General features: G+C 36.6%; 1 protein-coding gene across 1 annotated transcript in view; it reads right to left on the bottom strand.

Annotated features, from left to right (window-relative positions):
* The window catches only part of Fryl (FRY like transcription coactivator), a 232914-nt gene that overhangs the window by 123723 nt on the left and 85784 nt on the right, over positions 1-23407 (bottom strand). Inside the window, exon 4 of the mRNA XM_077803150.1 lies at positions 4594-4793. Coding sequence (XP_077659276.1) covers positions 4594-4713 — 120 coding nt within the window. The 5' untranslated portion in view covers positions 4714-4793. The remainder of the gene's footprint in view (positions 1-4593; positions 4794-23407) is intronic.

Below are 23407 nucleotides of genomic sequence, written 5' to 3'. Positions count from 1 at the left end.
CCACGAGCCCTGCTAGCATCCTTATGCTGTTTTCTTTAAAGTGACTCTGTTCTGCTTTGAGAACTCAGTCACTGTGCACCATTGGTTATTGCCTCAGAGTAGAGGATACATTTTAAAATAAATGAAATCACAATAAAAGCATTTGAATCTATAATATAAACACTGTCACAAAATACATTAAATATATCTTCACTACCTTGATGCTCTGGATTGCCAAGCTACCCACACCTGGATATAAATGAAAACAAAGCAGATCTAGATAAGGAGGAATAATTTACACATACATGTAATGGGTAAAAATCTGTAAGATAGGATGAGGATTTGGGGGATTTCCTGGTACGTCAGGGAGAGTAAGCAAGGATGACTCTTCTAAGGGTGATGATGGGTAGAAACATCAATGTTCTGGTGGAATCTGTACCACTATTCACCACCATCTTATAATCTCATCTTAAGAGTGCATAGCTGGTATCTCTGAAATGATATTTAATGAATAAATAAAATAGAATCTGCATTGACTATTCTGAAAGAACTTCTAGAAACTGTTAGAATAATGCATTATGTTTTATTAGAAGAACAAGGAGCACAAATCAGAGCAATATTACTTAAGGCTAAATTCCACTTTATAACACAAGCCCTTAACAAACACCTTTTCCAAGTCCCAACCACAATGGGCAGTGTTATAGACACAAAGAAGGGACACCAAGTTCCTGACATCAGGCACCTCAAATCAGTGGAGACAGATAGGTGCTATGATTTAGATATGAGGCATCCCACACACACTCATACACAAGACAATGCAAGAACACCCCTTCAGAGGTGAAAGGATTAGATTATAAGAGGTGTAACCTAATAGATGGCTTAATCCACTAATGTGGATTAACTGAGTGGTAACTGTAGGCAGATAGGATGTGGCTGGAGGAGGTGGGTCACTGGGGACATGCCTTTGGTGTTTGTCCCCAGTGACCAGTTTGTCCCTGGTGAGCAGAGCTTCCTACTGGCCATGTCCTGGGCTGCTTTTCTCCACCAGACCCTTCGGCTGCTCTGCCTCATCTAGGGCCCATAGTTATGAAGTCAGCCATCTATGAACCGAGACCTCTAAAACTGTGAGCCAAATAAACTTTTCCTTCTCTAAAATTGTTCTTGTCAGGTCTTTTGGTCACAATAGTAAAAAAGCTGACTAGAACACCACCAGGTAAGCAATTAACCATAATACCTCATAGTCACGATCTGTATGTACACACAAAGACACAGTGTAAGTTCAAATTGCTACATGGTAATTAAGATGCATAACATTTACATTGTATAGACAATAGGTAAAACATTTATTTGGCTTGAGGTAGGAACACTGTTAGAGGGAACAAACAGGAAGTTTGGAAGGATGAGTAGAATTTTAAAATACAGAAGTTTAAAACATTTTAGGGGCTGGGACTGTAGCTCAGTGAGAGAGCAGTTGCCTAGCATGTGTGAAGCACTGGTTCAATCCTCAGCACCACATAAAAATAAATAAATTATAATAGGAGGGAAAGGGAGAGAAAAGGGAAATTGCATGGAAATGGAAGGAGACCCTCATTGTTATACAAAATTACATATAAGAGGTTATGAGAGGAATGGGGAAAAAACAAGGAGAGAAATGAATTACGGTAGATGGGGTAGAGAGACAAGATGGGAGGGGAGGGGAGGGGGGATAGTAGAGGATAGGAAAGGTAGCAGAATACAACAGTCACTAATATGGCATTATGGAAAAATGTGGATGTGTAACCGATGTGATTCTGCAATCTGTATACGGGGTAAAAATGGGAGTTCATAACCCACTTGAATCTAATGTATGAAATATGATATGTCAAGAGCTTTGTAATATTTTGAACAACCAATAATAAAAAAAGATTAAAATGTAAAAAAAAATTTAAAAAATTTTAGGCTGGGAAAATAATAAAAACACACACCAGCATAAAAGAATATATAGAAGACATTTTAAGTATCATAGCATATCAAGATAGGAGAATCGTAAGACATCACCCTGACTTTGACAAGACAATGGAGCACCTGGGATGACCTAAGGATGCTAGAACCTACTCCACAGGAATGACAAGGGACAGAGTTGCCAGAAGCAGAAAGTAGTATGTGTATCATGGACAAAGAAAAGTCAGGTGATTGAAAAGAAAATAGCACAGTGATGGATACTTCATGGCTGGCTAGAAGCTCCTGCATGCCCTCGGCAGAGCCAACACTAATCTAGACACGGACAGGGCACCGGAAAGGAAAGGAGGGATTTTAAATTGTCATTTTATAGACTCTGTCACATTGGGTAAGCTCAGCCATATTTTCCATTTAATACTTTCACTCTCAAGACCTTTACATTTGGAAATTAAAAATTCCTTTAGGGACATATAATATTTGAGAACTCCTAGGACCACACAACATGGCAATACTAGCGAATATTTTATAAAACTGGCAGTGATTTTAAAATGTGCTGTGCAAGTTGAAAATTGCTCAAGCTGGGGAATGGGTGCTGGGCACTTCTTAGACTATAAATCTCTACTTTTATGCATTACTGAAACTTCCCTTAAGTTTTTAATATATTTTCCCAAAAAAGGGGTTTCCTTTCTCATTGTATGCTGTTTACATAGATGAGTGTAGCAATTTATCACAATTCAGAGATTGTTGAAAAGAAAATTAACATTTTGTAGATTAAGCACATATATAATTAAAACGTATCATTATTTATTCAGGTCTATAAGCTTTTCTGTAACCCTTATTTATAAACCAGAACTTTATACTGTGCACATATTGCAAAAATACATACAAAATAATCATTATTATTGTAGGAAGTAATCATGGGATGATTTAAATTGAATATAATGATATCTACAGTTTTGAAATATACATTTGGCTGGTGGTTTTTTAACTCATTATTATGTATTAAAGCCCAGAATGCATTATTTCATAAATGCTTTCTTCAGATTAGTTTCTTCTACTTAATTCTCAGAATTAAGTAGAATTTCTGAGAAACAGTCAGTAATTTTAAGTCCTTCCACACTAAGAATTTTAAGAGCATGTAAAAACACTTCTTTCACCTTCCCTCTCTCCCTAGGTCACCACCTCTCCTCTACTCCTTCCTTTGAGGAAGCAGACAGCCAATATTAGTACACCTAACTCCCACTCGGCCACTTAATGGCTTTGGACCTCTGACAGCGATGAGCCCTCCAAACCGCATACTGGAAATGAATGTCTATCACCCAGTTGTGTGAGGAATAAAAGTTTCAGCTGAGGGCTGGGGTTATAGCTCAGCAGTAGAGCACTTGCCTTGCACTTGTGAGGTACTGGGTTCGATCCTCAGCACCACATAAAAAATAAATAAATAAAGATATTTAAAAAAGAGTTTCAGCTGATATGTCCTTCATCTTTACCTCCATTGCCATTAACCCTCTTCTAACCTACACTGTGATCCTAGCACACCATATTCCCCATCCTTTTAAACCCAAAGAGTAACTTAAACTGCCACCTGTATTTTCAAAGCGCCTTGAACCAAGGTATATTGACAAGCTCAGCTTGTTCTCTTAGTGACCAGACTGCTTTACTTCCAAATCCAATTGCCTCTTTCATTGCACTCTGTCTCTATAATATTTGGCAATGATATTTCTATTCCATACTCCATTTCCCTTGATATCAGTACCTACTCTTTGGGGTTTGATATAGATTATGCCCAAATATACAACTTCTAGTCTCCATCTCTTTATGTTCTGAAGAAGAATTTCCAACCACCAATCAAGGAATTCCACATGGTTAGCTCTCCAGTGAATCAAGTTCAATGCACCAAATTGAAAGATTTCAAACCTAAGGATATTCCTGTGTGCTTTACCCAAGAAAATGCATTCCCATCTTTCTTAATACTGCAAAGCATCTTAACCCTTAACTTTCACTTAAAATGCTACTCCTATTTAATTACTTCTCAAGTCCTATTTGATTACCTGTCAAGTTCTATTGATTCTACTTGTCATTTTTCTCGCTTTCCTCTGCAACTTCTTCTGTTTATGCCTTACTTAGTTCACAAACCTTTTCATTCCAATCTGAACTGGATATAATAGCTAAATAGTCTCTGCCGTCACTCTGCTTTTCTTATTGTCCGACCATTTTGTCACCTATCATGGGCAGCACTTACAACAGTTCAGAATCTTAACAAAGTATTTCCTTCCTCCTTATCACAGGCTGTCACCACTTAAGAGTCCATCATGTTCCCTAGCTATGCCTCATGTACTATAAGCATAAAAATATAATGACTAGTTTATTATAACTTTGGCTACATTCTTAACGACAACTTGTAGACTATCCTAGAGTTCCTTTATTTACTATTATGTTTTTATCTGGACTTCATAATTCCCATTGGTCAAGTTTGTTGTTGTTGTTGTTATTGTTGTTGTTGTGCTTATGGTAATTTATCAAAGTGGATTCTAAAATCATTGCAGATTTCTGGATCACCACTCCATTACTTAAACTTTTTTTCCAAGTATATAATTTCCTTCAGAAATTTTGTATTATAATGGTTAATGCAAAAGTCAAGAAAATATTTCAGATTTATAGGTCAGCTCAACTCACCAAGGGTTCAGCCATTACAACTTCAATTTTCTTTTCAGCTTGAACAGCAAATTCTGCAAAGAGGCTCTTGATGACATATTCGCCAGGCTTGACATCCGGGTCAATTGTAATGTTTGACATGATGAGGTTCTTTCTTCCCCAAGTGGAATGAAAGTTGGAAGAAGCACAGTACTTATTCACTTTGCTGACTGGTGCTGAAGCTAAAAGTTAAAGAAACCAAAGAATCCTACATTAGTCATCAGATCAATGAGGCCTCCCATAACAACAGTATTTAATATGCATCCTGCTCCTTACCCCTCCAAATCCCCAATCTCCATTACCATGCTCCATTTTTCTCTATCACACTTGCCACTTCTAATGTATTGCCTAACATATTCAACGTAGTAATATATCACGTTTACTATGTACTATTTCTCTCTTTATTTTAATGTGAGTACCAATAAAAACAGGGATTCTCTTTTGAGCTTTTTGCCCATGGATGAAGCCCAGGTACCACCAACAATGCCTGGCATACACTAGGTGCACAATAAATAGATACTGAATGAATGGATGGATTCTAACCAGGTAATCAAGTACAACAAAGGTAATAAAACAGATATGAATAAATGAAACAAGAATGGTATTAGGGAACTGAAAGACAACTTTGAAAAGCATGTTTATGGAAGGTCTCAATGAAGAAGCCAAAAGTGAACCTAGGCCCAAAGATGGAAAAGAGGCAGCAAGCCAGAGCACCAGGAACACAAGTACAAGACTGGACATGCCTGCTTGAGAAGCAAAAACACAAGAAAAGCAGGGTGAAGGAGGATGTGAGAGCAGGTCAGAATCATTAGTCAGGATGCAAGTCAGAGGACCCTGCAGGACTTTGTAAAGAAATTGGATTTTGCCAAGTGCGGGGGCACACATGACTCAAGAGACTGAGGCAGGAGGACTGCAAGTTCAAAGCCAGCCTCAGCAAACTTAGTGAGGCTCTAAGCAACTTAGTAGGTCCCTATCTCAAAACAAAAAATGAAAAAGGGTTGGGGATGTGGCTCAGTGGTTAAGCATCCCTGGGTTCAATTCCCAGTACAAAAAATATATGTATTTTTATATTAAGGTGTATTATATGTAATATAGAGAGAATTATGTATATATTATATATATAATTTTATTTTTAAATGCAGTTAATATTCAATGAAAAAGTGGAAAGCATTAACATACAGAGGGATAGGTTCTGAATTCTTTTTTTTTTTTTTTTTTTTTTTAGAGAGAGTGAGAGAGGAGAGAGAGAGAGAGAGAGAGAGAATTTTTAATATTTATTTTTTAGTTCTCGGCGGACACAACATCTTTGTTGGTATGTGGTGCTGAGGATCGAACCCGGGTCGCACGCATGCCAGGCGAGCGCGCTACCGCTTGAGCCACATCCCCAGCCCCGGTTCTGAATTCTATAAAGATCTCTCTAGCACCTCTGGAGAATGGTTTGAAGAGGGCAAACACACGATCAAGGGGTGACATACAAAAATCCAAGTGAGATGATCGTGGCTTGGCCTAGAGGATGGTGATGGCATAGGACAGAACAAAAGGATTGGAGACTTGTCACATGTTAGTGCATTAAATATGGAGGTGAGGGAAAAGAATTAATGACTCACAGGATCCTTATTTGAATCGCTCAAAGGATAGTGGTGCCATCTACTCAGATGGGAATTGTGTTGGTGTTTGGCAAATAGGAAGTAGCACCAGGGCTGGAGGACTTAGAGTACACATCAGTGACAGCTTCACTTGTCTTGACTGACTGAGCAGCATACCAGTCTATAATATATCCAGTCACTTCCCTCCTCCAGCCTGATAATATTGACCCTCCCATCTTCTTCCTTCTGCTTATATGACCCCTTTAAGGCCTAACACACCTGTGTTCATGGAAATCGATAAGTTTGCACTTCTCTACCTCAACCTGATCTTTAGTGACTGCTTTTCTCCACTTAAGTACGCCCTATAAGTAACCCCATCCTTGAAAAGGGAGCAGAACACAATCAGCACCAACATAGTATGTGAAAATATAAAAACTGTTCAAAGTCTCAAAATTACTGCCAACTGTTAATATTGTATCTAAAAATAAATATCTTTGTATCAGACCATGTCAAAATATATTATGTATTGTATTCTAGAATAAAAATTGTATAATAAAAACAATGCAAAACAAAAATTCACAGTCCTTTAAACACAGTGACCATTATTTCAAACAATGACCTGTTTGTTTATTCTGTGTCATGATGCAACATTGTGTATTATCAAAGAGGGAATCTATTAACAAATGTCATTGTGAAATAAAGCTCTTAAAATTTTTTTAAAAATTAGTTTGGGTCATTAAGAATACTAAAAATGACATCCCAACCCCCCCTTTTTTTTACTTTCTTAAAAATTACACATAAGCAAATATTACTAGGTATTATAACTGGATACTTTAGAAACTTGCCAACAGAACCAAAAGTTTCAGAAAAACTTTGTGTTACTTTCCCAGATAAAAACATTTCAAATTTGAAAACTCAAAATTTTATTAAAAACAAATGTGTTAATCAAATAAGATAAAGTAATTTAATTCAATTATATTTCTTAGTGGGTGTTTAATAAATGTTTGTTTGTTATATTTATTATTATAAGAAAGTAACAGTAAACGTATTTATTGATTGAAATTTCAGGCCATAAGACAATCTTATCTCAGGCACATGGGACTATAAATCATTTTTATAACCTAATTAACAGAATGCTATACAAACATCTGAAGTGATATTATTAAAAAAATTGATTAGCATGGGAAAGTGTTTTCAAAGTACAGTGTTAACTGCAAAAAGACTTATAAGAGTATGCATACAAAACCAAAATAAAATTAGAAGGCAGGAAAGCCTATTTGCAGCCTATAATAAATCACAGTTAACCACTTTTACCTCCAACCACAAAGCTAATGAAATCAATGAGAAAAAGACCAATGCCCACCCCCAACTAAAAACAGGATAAAAGTTATAAGCAAAAATCAAACTCAAATAAATAAAATAATAATATTGGAGGTCAAAAAATACAAAGCATTTAAGCTCACTAATATTCTAAAACCAAGCAAATCTTTACCCCTCACACATCAGATAGAGCACTAATCACTAGGGTATATAAACAACTCAAAAAGCTAGACACCAAAAAAACAAATAATAATAAATAAAATAATAATAATAAATCAATAAATGGGCCAAGGACCTGAACAGACACTTCTCAGAAGATGATGTACAATCAATCAACAAACATATGAAAAAATGTTCATCATCACTAGCAATTAGAGAAATGCAAATCAAAACTACTCCAGTCAGAATGACAGTTATTATGCATACAAATAACAATAAGTGTTGGCGAGGATGTGGAGGAAAAGGTTCACTCATACACCCCTGGTGGGACTGCAAATTGGTGCAGCCAATATGGAAAGCAGTATGGAGATTTCTTAGAAAATTAGGAATGGAACCACCTTTGACCCGGCTATCCCTCTCCTCCATCTATACCCAAAGGACTTAAAAACAGCATATAGCAGCACAATTCACAATAGCTAAACTGTGGAACCAACCTAGATGCCCTTCAACAGATTAATGGATAAAAAAAAAATGTGGCATATATATATACACAATGGAATATTACTCAGCAATAAAAGAGAATAAAATCATGGCATTTGCAGGTAAACGGATGGAGTTAGAGAAGATAATACTAAGTGAAGTTAGCCAATCCCCAAAAACCAAATGCCGAATGTTTTCTTTGATATAAGGAAACTGATTCATAGCGGGATAGGGAGGGAGAGCATGGGAGGAATAGACAAACTCTAGATAGGGCAGAGGAGTGGGAGGGGAAGGGAGGGGCCATGGGATTAGAAATGATGGTGGAACGTGATGCTCATCATTATCCAAAGTACATATATGAGGACACAAATTGGTGTGAGTATACTAAGTATACAACCAGAGATATGAAAAATTGAGCTCTCCATATATTATAATGCATTCCACTGTTATATATAAATTAAAAAATATTCTAAAACCAAATAGGAATTAGATGATCTTCCCTTTCATGCTACTCATCTTGGGAAATATATGTGGATTTTTTTCACATTCTGCTAATATTGAAGATGCCCACTCTAAGCAGGAAGAAGAAAGCAAGTTTTCACACAACAATATTAACTTGATGACACTTGACTGCTTGAATTAAATATTTATAATGTTAAGTAGTAGTATTTCTCTGCATGCTATTATAAATTACCGAAACTTTTGTCAGCTTATAAGGGAATAAGTCATAAATATGAAAATATAATTCTTTAGAACACAATTCAGGCTTTGAATTACAAATAGTAAAAACTTAATATCATATTCAAGCTTCTTGGGATATAAATCTACTAAGCTCTAACTGCCAATAATAGGAATAAAGCAAGCCCTGAATATTTAAAATATTTAAAATTCCAACATTTCTATTATTTGTCTTATATCAAGTGTAACTAAAAGTTAAATATTAATATTTCTAGATGGCTTACTCTTGCTATAGCATTGTGCTTATTTGACATTTATTATTATCTCATGTTCACAGAACTTCTGTGTTCTTACAAAATAAATTTAAACTTGGTCAAGAAGAAGAGACAAGTAAGAAGTGACATAATACTTAAAATGATATGCTTGAGGTCATTATTGTAATGGATTTCAGCCCCCTCATTTCTGTCTCTACTATATTATTATGTACAAACTTCCAAATAGTAACATCCTTCAAAATGCATGAGATTCTCAACAAGTTGGGTGTTTTGGAATCTCACAGGTTGATATGACCTTGGCAGAGTCTATGAAAGCTGCCTCTTGCTCCCTCTCTCCCAAGAAAAGGTTTTAAGGGAGAGAAATCCCTACACAGTAGTCACAAGACTTCTATATGTACATATATATTACATGCAAATGTTTATGCATCAATTTATACAACACAGAAATATAATAAGTTACCATACAATTGGCTTATTACAATAATTACTAATTGTATTGACTAATATGAATCTCAATGACACCTATAAAAGAAAAAGTATAAGGTAAATGGCTTTAGAGCAAGAACAAAAGTAAAAAATGTCTCTGAATATAAAAGGCAAATATAAAATTCTTAGTTTGAAAAGGAAACTTATAGGGCTGGGCTACAGCTCAGTGATAAAACACTTGCCTAGCATGCTCAAGCCCCTCAATTTGATCCTCAACAAACACACAAAAAACAAAAGAGCAAAAAGCAAACCTACTGCAGATAGTTATGTCATGGTTATAACAAACTGATGCTAAAATCTATGGAATGAAAATGACCTAGAATAGCCAACACAATACTGATGGAGGAGAATAAAGTCATAGGACTGACACTACCTGACTTTAAGTCTTATTATAAAGCCACAGTAATTAAGACATTGTGTTGCTGGCAAAAGAAGAGACAAACAGATCAATGGAAGAGAACAGACAGCCCATAAAATAAACCCACACAAATAGAGTCAACTGATCTTTGATAAAGGAGCAAAAGCAGTTCAAGGAAGAATGATGACTTTTCACCAATTGTATTGAAACAACTAGGTTTCTACACATAAAATAAAATAAAATAAAATAAAATAATCTAGACATACAAATTTCACCTTCCACAAAAATTTACTGAAAACAGATCATAGATTCAAATGTAAATGCAAAAACTATAAAATTCATAGGAGATAGGAAAAAATCTAGGTGATCTTGAGTTTAGTGGTGGACTTTTTACACATCAAAACCTAAGAGCCATGAAAAAAAAATAGGTTGGAATTTATTAAAGTAAAACCTTTAGCTCTGCAAAAGACAATTTTAAGAGATGAAAAGACAAGCCTACAAAAGACATATCTAATGAGAACTGCTATCTGAAATACATGAAGAACTCTTAAACTTGACATTAAGAAAAACTCCATTTAAAAATGGGCACATGCTCTGAGCAGACATAAGACGACACACAGATGAAAAGTTATTAAAAAATACTCCAATGTATTCATGGAATTGCAAACAACGAAAATCACTATATACCTATTAGAATGGCTAAATCCCAAAACACTTAGACCAAATCCTGGTAAGGATGTGAAGGAATACAAAATGGTGGGAATACAAAATGGTACAGTCACTTTGAAGACAGTTCAGTGACTTCTTATAAAACTAAACATAATTCTTACCAAACAGTCCAGCAATCCTACTCTTTGGTCTTTAACTAAAGGACATGAAAAAAACTTAGCCACACAAAACCCCGCCTACAGATGTTTTTAGCAACTTTACTCGTAATTGCCAAAACATGGAAGCAATCAAAAAGTCCTTCAATAGGTGGGTGCGTACATCCAGACAAGAAAGTATCATTCAGCGCTAAAAAGAAATTAGCTATCAAGTCATGAAAAGATGGAGGAGCCAGACATGATGCCCTCTAATTCCAGTGACTTGGAAGGCTGAGGAAGGAAGATCACAAGTTTGAGATTAGCCTGAGCGACTTAGACTCAGACTAAGTGGTGGACTTAATTTTAGGGCAGTGAAAAACCATTTTGTTTGATATTATGATTGTCATTATACACCTGTCAAAACCTATAAAATATGTAACACAGTGAACCCTAATGTGAACTATGGACTATGTATATTAACAGTATTTCATCAGTGGTAGCAAATATACCCCCAAATTAACAGGGAAGGTTGGGGGGGGGGGGATATACAGGAACTCTTTGTACTTTCTACTCAATTTCTCTGTAAGCTTAAAACTGCTGAGGGCCATTACCAAGTAGGTATTGACGCATCGTATCCTTGCCAGTGTACCCCATGTTAAATGGACTTGCCTTGGAAATTTGCTGCGACCTTGCTTGTGTGCTTTAGTAAGATGACCCTGCTCAAGGTGATCAGGGTGGATCCAGGTTTGAGGAAGTATCCTGCAGGTTTGAGGAAGTATCCCGGTCCTTGGGTTTAGGGTGTTCCCGGTTTAAGTTGTTTCCCGGTTTAAGAATATGGGTTTTAGGGAAGTTGAGGTTGAAGATTATGGCTGCTGGGATTAGGGTGTTCCTGCTGCTTGTTCCTGTTGAGTTCTCGTGAGATTAAAATGGGATTTGGAAAAAGCCTCGTGGAGTAGGATTTGGGATCGGATATTGGAATTGCCCCTGAACGTGTGTGGAGGCTGGTGTAAGATCAGGAATAAAGAATTGCTGTTTGAACCTACAAAGCTGTGTGGTGGCTCGTGATTCTGTGCCAAGCCGAGACATTGGCACTTGGCATTTGGCATAAAACTGCTCAAAAAATTCATTAATTTAAAACACAAGAAAGAAGAGCAAGCCTATCTATCCCTGTCAACCAGAACCAAAAATGCCAGGAAGAGTCGAAGCAACAAAATGCTCAAGCTTAAATAAGAAAGTACCTGGAACAAGATCAAAGACAGGAAATAGTTTCTAAGTCAATTAAAAATATAATTTCAGCCACAAGCCTGTAATCCCAGAGATTCAAGAGGCTGAGGCAAGAGGATCCCAAGTTGCAAGCCAGTCTCCGCAATAGATAGATAGATAGATAGATAGATAGATAGATAGATAGATAGTTAGTTAGATAGATAGATAGATAAGGGCTGTGGATGTGGCTCTGTGGTAGAGTACCCCTGGTTCAGTCCCCAGTATTGAAGGAAGGAAGGAAGGGAGGGAGGGAGGGAGGGAGAGAGGGATGGGTGTGGGGAGAAGAAATCAAAAGTACCCACCAGTTCACACGTATATGGGTTAAAGCAGAGACAAAGGAAGCAATATCGTATTTCAGGTAAGGTCAGGTAGACTGAAACACTTTTCAACAAACTATCCAGAGGAAAACTGCACATCTGAAAACACTTGTATATTAAGAAGAAAAAAGGACATGTGTGCTGTGTGTGTTAAGTGGTACACTATGAAAACATCCTTTGACTTCAAATGCACAAACATGGCTTATTGAGAGCAGAAAATGGGCTGTCAGGTAAGGGATACCTCAAAATTCCTTCATGTTAGTAAAAAGCAAAACAAGCACCGTTTATTTCTTAATCAAGCATGATCACATTTCATCCTAACAAATCTTATTTACCTGTGTTGGTAAATGGCTCTCTTTAAAAAGTGTCCCAATTTGCAGCATTTGCCAATATCCATCATATAAATATTCCTGCCACAACTGATCAGAAGTCACCAATGGTTGAACAACCAGTGTGTTAAAGTCTTAGCAGAAATTAGATTAAAAAAAAAACAGTACTTGTAGTAATTTTCCATATATGATGAGGAAACTGACTCCATGTTAATATTACTGTCAACTGGGAGTAGAGGTACTAAAATATGAACTCAGGTACTATGGTGTTGTTTTGTTGTTTTGTTTTGTTTTGGTGGGGGAGTTCTGGGGATTGGACCCAGGGGTGCTTTTTATCACTGAGCTAAGTCCTCAGCCCTTTTTATTTTGAGGTAGGATTGCACTAAGTTGCTTAGGCCCTATCCAGTTTGCTAAGGCTGCCCTCACTCTTGTGATCCTTCTGTCTCAGCCTCCTGAGTCATTGGATTACAGCCTGTGCCACCATGCCAGCTCAGATACTAGTTTCTACCAACTTTCACTCAGAAAGTTGATTTATTTCCTCCCAAACTGCCAAATTACAATGTACCCTTTTCTCCTTTTGAGGTCCAGATTCTTAATATACTATTTGCCTAGAGTAAGTACTTACAAACTCAGATATTTTTAGTTGTTCCTTCTAACTGATGTGCATAAAAAAGACTAAACAGAAAAGGCTTCCCTGCTTTGATTAGACAAACATTTACCTGTATTTTCTTTTAACTCTTGTTAGTTTTACTTCATTCAATTTAAATCTGTTATCTAACTGCAGTTTATTTGGGCTACTGATTAAAGATTTTATTTATTTTTTTCCCCAATATTTAACCAATTCCTTTGGGTTCATTTACTGAAATTCTATCATGAACTAAATCCATACTCAAATATACTTTCTGGGCTTTCTGTTCAGCTAATTAACAGTCTGTTTCTGCATCAGTACCACATTTTTAATTATTGCTATTTTTTAATAGGTTTTATTACCTGTTGGCACAAAATAATATTCCAGTTTACAGAATATCTCAGCTGCTGTCACTTATTCTCCCAAGTTCACACATATCTCCACACATTAATCTAACCAAAACCAGCATCTAATGTTAAGACTCCTTGAGTAGAAGCTGGCTCGCCCTCAACTGACTCATCTTTTGGGCACCCAAAAAAAAATGTATCCTTTCCTTCACAGAACATCTATCTAAATCTACTAATCCTATTTCTAAGTACTTTGCTTTTGCTTTGTGTGAATAAAATCATTTCCCCTCACTATTCAGTTTTATGTTTTTGCTTCTGGTTCAATTGAAATGGATAGAAAAATTTAAACTTCTGCTTGTTCTCTGAACAGCTGTTTCTAAATGTTTATTTATCCTAATCTAAACTCTTCTGACTAAAAATGATTTCTAAACACAGAAGTCCTATGACATCTTTGGCACATGTTCAATGCTTTCTTACTTGATGCACACTACAGAAATATCACTATAAAGCTTAAAAAAAAAAAGGACCTATCTTTTAAATAATCCATTATTCACTCAGCCAGAGAATCCCTGTTATTATTATTTTCTTAAAAACATTTCTGTTACTCTTTGGAAGCTCAGCTTAAAATCTATTCTAAAAACCCAGAGATCATGTGGCATTTTAAAAATGTGCATAGGCCTGGGAGTCAGAAGATAAGGACCCTAGACTTGTCTTGGCTACTTACTAGCCTTATAATCTTGCTAAAGTTATTTCACTCCTTTTGTTTCCCATGTAGCAAATGAACACATTGAATTAAATGTCAGTGAGGGGTATGTATCAGAAACAACAAGATGTTATTTTCATTGTTGTTCTCTATTCTTTCTCCCATAAAAAAAGATTATCTGCTGGTTAAAAATTGATCTTTCTCCTGCAGCTGGACATCAGGTTGGGGATTAGCACTGGACAGCCCTGAAGTGAGAATTGGCGCACCAAATCCAAGAAGACCTCACCAGCAAACACAACTGGGTCCAGGGTCTGGGGAAAAGTTCACAACTGAAGACGGATTTGTATTCATGTTCTCTGACTCCTAAGCAGCAGAGCAAAGTCTAAAAAGATGGGCTGGGCCCCCCTGAGGCTAGAGTTATAGAAGGGTTTCCTCCTAGTACCATAACAGGCTGCTAGCCCAGAGAGGCCGGGGCTGTTTTCCCTTCCATCTTTCTTGGAGTTACTGCTTACAATATCATAGCAGCCTGACCCACAATTACCAACTGCACACCTAATGGTATCTAGCAGTCACAGACAAGGAAAACAAATGCAACATTTAGTCAATACCAGCAACAAATATCAGGATAGGTACTATGGTTTGGAGGTTGAACACTCCCAAAGGCCCATGTGTTGAAGGCTTGGTTCCCATTGTGGTGCTGCTGAGAGGTGGACCTTTAAGAGGGCCCTAGGAGCAAATTTTTACCCCTCACATATCAGATAGAGCACTAATCTCTAGGATATATTAAGAAAAAAAAAACCTCAAAAAGCTAAGCACCAAAACAACAAATAACCTAATCAACAAATGGGCCAAGGACCTGAACAGACATTTCTCAGAAGCGATATACAATCAATCAACAAATATATGAAAAAAAATGTTCATCATCTCTATCAATTAGAGAAATGCAAATCAAAACTACTCTCAGATCATCTCACTCCAGTCAGAATGGCAGCTATTATAAAGAGAAACAATAATAAGTGTTGGCAAGGATGTGGGGAAAAAGGTACACTCATGCATTGCTGGTGGGACTGCAAATTGGTGCAGCCAATTTGGAAAGAAGTACGGAGATTCCTTGGAACACTGGGAATGGAACCATCATTTGACCCAGCTATCCCTCTCCTTGGTCTATACCCAAAGGACTTAAAAACGGCATACTACAGGGACATAGCCACATCAATGTTTATAGCAGCACAATTCACAATAGCTAAACTGTGGAACCAACCTAGATGTCCTTCAATAGATGAATGGATAAAAAAAAGTGACATATATACACAATGGAATTTTACTTGGCAATAAAAAAGAATAAAATCATGGCATCTGCAGATAAATGGATGGCCTTAGAGAAGATAATACTAAGTGAAGTTAGCTAATCCCAAAAAAACAAATGCAAAATGTTTTCTCTGAGATAAGGAGGCTGACTCATAGTGAGGTAGGGAGGGGGAACATGGGGGGAATAGATGAATTATAGATAGGGCAGAAGGAAGGGAGGGAAAAGGAGGGGACAGGGGATTAACAAGGATGGTGGAATGTGATAGACATCATTATCCAAAGTTCATGTATGAAGACACGAATTGGTGTAAACATACTTTATATATAAACAGATATGAAAACTTGTGCTGTATATGTGTAACAAGAATTGCAATGCATTCCACTGTCATTTATTTTTTTAAAAAATCAATTAAAAAAAAAAGAAGAGGGTCCTTGTGGGAGGTCCTTAGGTCACTGGGGTAGTACCCCAAAAGGTATTGTAGGACCCTGGCCCATTTCTTTTGGATCCCTGCCATTGCCAACACTCCCACTAACACCTAAAAGCAATGGATTTGCCCAATCGTGGACTGGAGCCTCTAAATAAACCTTTTCTCTTCATAAGGTTATTATCTCAGGGATTTTGTTATGGTGACAGAAAGCTGATCAACACAGAAAATTGGTACTCAGAGTAGGATGGTCTGTGCCATTACTATATACCTAATGATACAGAAAAGCCACTGGAATTGGTTTAGGGGAAAAACAAAAGAGTTTGGAGGAGAAAGGTAGGGGGAAAATCTCAAATATTGAATGGAACTTAACAGGCAATTCTGATGGGGGGCTCAGAAGACCGAAATGCTGATAGAAATACTAATAGTAAACGCTGCACTGATAATTTCAGATGAAATTGAGGGTTCTGGGAAATGGACTAATGGCTCTCCTTGTTATGCCATGGCAAAGAATTTGTTTGCATTTTGTCCATATCCTGATACTCTGTGGGAAATTAAACTTAAAGGTGATAGGCTAGTTTACCTGCCAGCACAGCATTCAGGTTATCACACAGGTATTACTGGCTGCTTTTAGTCAGTTTTATAGTGAGAATCAGAAACAAAATGGAGCAAAAAAATTTGGAAAAATTATAGCCTTGTCAGAAATGTAGCATGTGTTAAGAAGTGACCAAGAAGAGTACAACTACTAGTACTGCTACAAAGAAGCCACTGCTTTGCATCAGCACAGTCAGAAAGATGCATCCCCAAAATAAGAAAGTAAATTGCCATCATAGGCACAGAGATGCAAAAATGCAAATTTGTTCCAGAGACTTTCCTGGGCAGAATTGTTACAGAATACACCTCCACATCCCCCAGTGCACTCTTGTTTAGCTGGCAAAGTGTTCCAAGGCTCCTGCAGCCATGGTTCAAGTAGGCCCATGAACAGCTTGTGCAGGCAGCAGACCTGGGCATCAGTCATGTGTTGCTGATTTTGTAGGTGTGCAGAATGCAAGAGTCACAGGGTCATGGCAGCTTCACAGAGATTTACGAGGAAAGACTTAAAGGACAGATAGTGTGCTACAGGGTTGAAATCCTCTGGCAGGGCGATGCCCAGAGTTGTGGGAGTGAAGCCAAAGCTACAAAGAAGGCCCCCAAAAGGCAGAGGTGTTGTGTCAGCAATGCACAACACGCACCAAAGGAAGACGCAGGCAGCCTGCAAACCTGCCTGAAACAGGCCGTGCAGGCTACATGGAGTGGGCTGTCAAAGCCCTTGGAAACCTACCTCTTCCACCTCTGCCTCTATGTACTCCAGAGTCTGGACATAAAGCTTTGGCATTCAGTGTGTGACCTGGTGGAATTCAGACTTGCTTTGAGCTGATCCAACCTTATTATTATTATAGGAATGTTTACCTGTGCCATTCTCACCACCGCCATCTTGGAAGTTCCTATTTATTTATCTATTTATTCATTCATTCATTCATTCATTCAGGAGGTCAGTCATGGTTACATTTGACTTGAGTTTCATAGGGAACTTTGGACTTAAACTTTTGAGCAAAGCTGGAACAATCTGGGGACACACAGATGGACCAAATGCATTTTACCTGTAAAAAGGACATAAATCTTTATTTCTAGGGGCAGAATGCCATAGTTCAGAGGTTAAATATTTTACAAGGTCCAGGTGTTAAAGGTTTGGTCCCCACTGTGGTATTGAGAAGTGCTGAGGTCTTTTTAGGAGTCGTTGTCTTGTAGGGGTCTTTAAGTCACTGGGGTGGTGGCAACACAATCTCTTCCTCTTTTGCTTCTTGGCTATGAGGTAAGCACTTGGGCTCTGTCATGTTTCCTGGCGCCCCCCATCAGAGGCCTAAAAATGATGGCTCTGCTCAGTCATGGACTAGAACCGCTAAAATTATCAGCCAAAAGACGACTTTTCTCTTTCTAAGTTGATTATCTCAGGTATTTTGTTATAGTGATAAAAAGCTAAAATAGGTTTCAAAACACCAAACCTATTTCAATTAAAATGGAAACTAAACAAAGATGTTGATTCTTACCTTATCACTTCACATCATAGAGAATATAAGTGCAATAATACACAAAATTTAAATCATTGTTAGAGATATTTTAAAAAAGGGACTTCCTATACCAAAATACTAATTATCACCTGGAAATGAAATAGGCTTCCATTCACAAATACAAAATAGGTCAGGATAAATTTGGTAAGAAAAGCATAAGACTTACATGGAGGAAACTACAAGGATTTCTTAAAAGACAAAAAAGGAGACCTGAATACATGGAAAGATGTGTAGATGGGAAGACTTATAAGTGTCAATTGTCACAAAATTAATATGTTAATTAGCATTATTCAAATTAAAATTTTGATACAGCATTGTTTAGGTTGCACAGAATTATATTAGAGTATACTCAGAGGAATAAACAACAAAGATATGCCACAAAACTTAGTTTTTAAAAGCACAAAGAACACTTTCTAAATCAGAGGAAACTGTAACTATAATCACAAAACAGCTATAATCAAAATATTATGTATACACTGTATTCAAAATTAAAAGTCCAGATGGATAGGTAGTGGCAAATTAATTTTAAGTATTATGCAAATAAATTAGGAGCTTTCATGTATAATCCAGGGAGAAGAAACCTTCAGCCAAAATAGAAAACTCAAGATTATTTTTTTTAATTTTTTATGTTCTTTTTAAGTTACACATGACAGTAAAATGCATTCAAAATTATTTCAATAAGATGAATGCATTTAACCAGATCAAAAGTTGTAAACAGGGCACACCATAAATAAGAAAAGACAAAGCTGGAAAAGTGTTTATAATGTAGATGACAGAAAATATAAAACATCCAACAAGTTCTTACAAAATAATAAGAAAAAGATATAAATAGGCAATTCACATAAAAACAAATCTAAAAAGACAACAAACATATGAAAAAATGTTCAAACACAATAGCACCACAAAAATGCAAACTAATCTGGTGTTATGACTTAAATATGAGATGTCCCTCAAAATCTCTTGTGCGATACGATGCAAGAACTTTCATTTGAAATTATTAGATGATGAAAGGTGTAATCTAATCAGCTGATTAATCCACTGATGGATTAACTCTGTTTAAGGGTAGGCAGCAAGGTATGGCTGGAGGCAGTAGGTGACTGGGGTTGTGGCTTTGGGGTTGATATTTTGTCCCTGGTGAGTGGAGCTTGCTCTATTTACTGTCCATGTCCTGAGCTGCTTTTCTCCACTACACCCTTTTGCCAAGATGTTCTGCCTCACCTCGGGCTCAGAACTATGGAGTCGACTGTCCATGGACTGAGACCTCTAAAACCATGAGCCAATAAACTTCCTCCTTTATATTGCTCTTGCCAGGTCTTTTGGTCACAGCAATGCAAAGCTCACTAAAGCACTTAGAAATGAGATTTCCTATCTATCATACTGGTAAATATTAAAAAGAATAATTATATATGCTTTGGGCAAATTCAAGGACATGGAACAACACATTGCAGATGGAAATGTAATGCCCACCCAAATAGATTCCAGTAGAGAAGATATTCTGAACAAAAGCCTGAGTATTCTGGCCCCTACTGCAGGACATAAATTTCTTTGATGTTCAGATTCTCCATGCAACCTTTCTGATTAGAATTTAGCTTTGGATGAGCTTATGCTATAAGGACAGCAAAGAATCGTGGGCCAGATATAGCATTAACATCCACTTGATGAATTACTCATTGTAAATTAGTAAATTGGCAAATCTCTAAAAACCTATCTGTCATATTGTTTATGATGATTCCACTCCCTGAAAAATAATTCATATCCACTCTCAGCATTCTGGCAAAGACAAGCTTTCTAACTTGATCTTGAATTTGCAGGCCATCCCTTAAGTCACAATCAAAATCTCTCCAGTGGGACCCCAGCATATGCAGGTTTCTAGAAATTCCCAGCATGGTTCTAATGAGGACTACTGCCTCACACTATTCTCTTAACGTGGAATAGTTGGCTGTACACATCATTTTATTTAAAATTCATTTTGATCATTAAAAGTCTCAAAAGCTCCATAGATAAGGAAACCTATTTACATGATACCACACATACCCATTGAACAGTTCAGAGAAATTTTGAAGAGTCAAATTTGATTCTCTCCACTCATACTAGAAACCCTGGTGGATGGGTTTTTCTCTCAGGGTTTCAATTACTTTGCTCCACTCACCATCCATGCCTCAAATCCCTTATCTTGGTGCCGTATCAATCCTGGCTTTCATTATCCATGATTTCAAAGGGCAAGATTTCAACAATATAAACTTTAAAGCCATTATTAATTCCTCCCTATGACTTTTATCCTACATCTAGTCTAGTTATTAAATCCCATCGCTACTTCAAGTAATCCATTATGCTTTTTTTTTTCTGCCTAGTTGAATTTTAAGTTCAGAACCTATGTAGATTCTAGGTACTCTCCTGAAAAAAAGTTCCTTCCTATTTGCAGATGAAATAATGTCATGAAGCAGGGTGACTACTCTCCATTCCAAACACAGAAGGCCTTGTACATCCAACCTGGCACTTCCTGCAAATAAACACACCACACCAATAACTTTATCTCCAAGAATATTACTAAAGCTGTTTTATTAGAAGTGTCCTTTTCTTCCATAGTCCCCCCCATAATAAAAATGACTTATATTCATATAGTGTTCCAAAATTTTGTGTGAAACCTTTTAAATAAAAAAATATTCACTTTGGGCTGGGGCTGTAACTCAGTGGCAAAGTGCTTGCCTAGCATGAGTGAGGTACTGGGTTCGATCCTCAGCACCACATAAAAATCAAAATATAAAGGCATTCTGCCCATCTACAACTACAAAAAAAAATTTTCTTTTTAAAGTATTCACTTAAAATCTCATGTTAAGTCCATATGTTATTATGTTGTTACTATCCCACATCCGAATGGATATTAACATATCACTGTCCTGAGGCATCATACATATCAATAGACTAGGAAGAATAACTAAGAAGGCCCATCCTATCCTGCAAAAAGACAGCAAACTGTCTGATCAATATGATAAAGAGATGGCAGATAGAGTTACTTCCAGAAAAGAAGCATGAGAGTTTTACCAGTAGTGAATTAGTCCAGAACCCACTGATTTAATAACTAGGACCTAGGCACTGGCTGTTCCTAGAATAGGCCCAATACCTGTCAGATATCATATTGACAGTACTAATCAGTACGGAGGACAAATCAGAAGAGTTGCTGGCTGTAACTGCCAGTGTAGCCATAAAAATGTGCAATGGCTGAATAACAGTACTGTCAGAGGTCATGAGAGTAATGACAGAATTTGGCATCTTCAGAATATAGCAACAGGTAAAAAGCACCAGAGAGGTCCAGGAAAGAGTGACAGAATGGGATTTTCTTGTTGTTTTTGTTGTTGTTTTAATTTTAATTTTTAGGAAGCATCTAATTTTCTTCAAGAGGAAAGCAGGTTTCATATTTGGAAGAAATGAAATTTGGCAAGGCAAACCTCAGGAAAGAAGGAATACCAGTAAATAGAGGTGGAAGTGTTCACACAAGCATGGTGCCTAGAGACTAGAAATCAAGAACAAATCAAATCAAAATCTGTAGTGAGGCTGTGCTGAGTTGCCAAGTTACCGAAACTAGTAAACAGGGGTTTTCCCAAATTCTCCATCTCAGCACAGGTCAGGACCCAGGGCCTAAGTCTGTGTATTCAACACAGTACAAACCAGAAAAGGCCTTCACCTCAGGTTTATGAATGAATAAAAACTTTTAACATAGAGATATGATTCTAAACTTCCTGCATATTCTCAGTACCCTGTGAGTCTTGTGACCATTCACAAATGAATCGCATTCTTAAACTACGTTTGTATTTGAATATTTATCAATTGAAAATGTTTAAGCAAATCATGAAACCAAAATCTTAGTGATCTAGAGAATCAGATACACTTCTCATGTCACATAATGTTTAGTTTTGAAGATGAAATGTATTCTTTGTCAAATGGGTTAAACCTAGGATGAATTTTATAGTATGTGAATTATATCACAATAAAGCTATTTTTAAAAACAGCAATAACACTAGTTTTCATCAGATTATCATGATGATTACATGAGATTCAATGAATATATGTGCATATGAGTGTAACACTCACATATAATACCATAAAATCAGGCCCATAAGTCCTTCAATAAATGATAAGATTATTTCAATCAAATAACACACAAATTTTAACTGAAATTTAGACAAAAGTATAATGTATTGAGAAGGGGGTAGCTTCACTACCTATAACTAAGGAAAATCACTTGAGTATTGAAAACTATTTACGACTTTGCTCATTGTGCAAAAATCCAAGTAATCTATATAAATTTAGTTCTTCCATATTATTTTAATTTATAAAACTGGCTTAAATAAGTCAACTTATCTATTCTATGTCTGTGGTAAAAAAAATGAATTCTTTGAAGCTATTTCTGCCAGAAAATTATGTAAGACAATAAATCACTAGGTTTACAAGAGGCATTTGGTGGAGGGTACAGGCATCTGGGGCCTTCGTTAACACTGCAGATAATAATTGGACAGATCTCAGTACTAGATCTTGCTTTGTCTTATCAATTTTAGGGAACTAAGCCAATCTTTTAAATGATAACATCCTCACTACACAGCTGGTTTAACAGAATGTTCCTGATTCAGTTTTTAAAAGAAATAATGCCCAAAACTGTTGGCACAAAGACAAAATCCTGAATTTAGGCCATATGAATGTCACTTCATTGTTGTTACTGAAAGAAATAAGCTCAACTATAATCAAACTTCAGCAGCACCGCATCAACATTCTGCCAGCTAAGCAGGCCCTGAAACCAGAGGGCCTCTGGCGAGAAATATAAAAAGTGCCATCTAACATTCATGCAAACCATGCAAATGTATCCTATAAACGAGAAATATCATTATAATTAATGATAAACAACTATAATAACATACACTGCTGTCGAGGTATGTTCAACAATAAAATCCCTAGATCTTTCTTTTTCTTCAAGAGGGTTAGGGGCAACATTTGAAATATGTAATTTAATGAAAAAAAAATTTTCCATTTCCTTTTTTCTAAATGCTATTTAAAAAAACCAGAATTTTCTCTTCCCAAGAAATTTGCCAAAATAAATATTATTATTATTATTTTTTAATCACTAAGGTATCATTTTGTGCATTCCTGCTTGAGGAATTACTCTCCTGAGAGACATAACTACACTAATATTAATAAACAAACAGTTGAAGAGGGGTCATCTAGTTAGCCTCT

The sequence above is a fragment of the Urocitellus parryii genome, chromosome 10 (assembly GCF_045843805.1).
Source record: "Urocitellus parryii isolate mUroPar1 chromosome 10, mUroPar1.hap1, whole genome shotgun sequence".
In the NCBI taxonomy this organism is placed as follows: Eukaryota; Metazoa; Chordata; class Mammalia; order Rodentia; family Sciuridae; genus Urocitellus; species Urocitellus parryii.
Note: the sequence above shows the minus strand (reverse complement) of the source record. Positions and strands in the feature narration are given on the sequence as shown.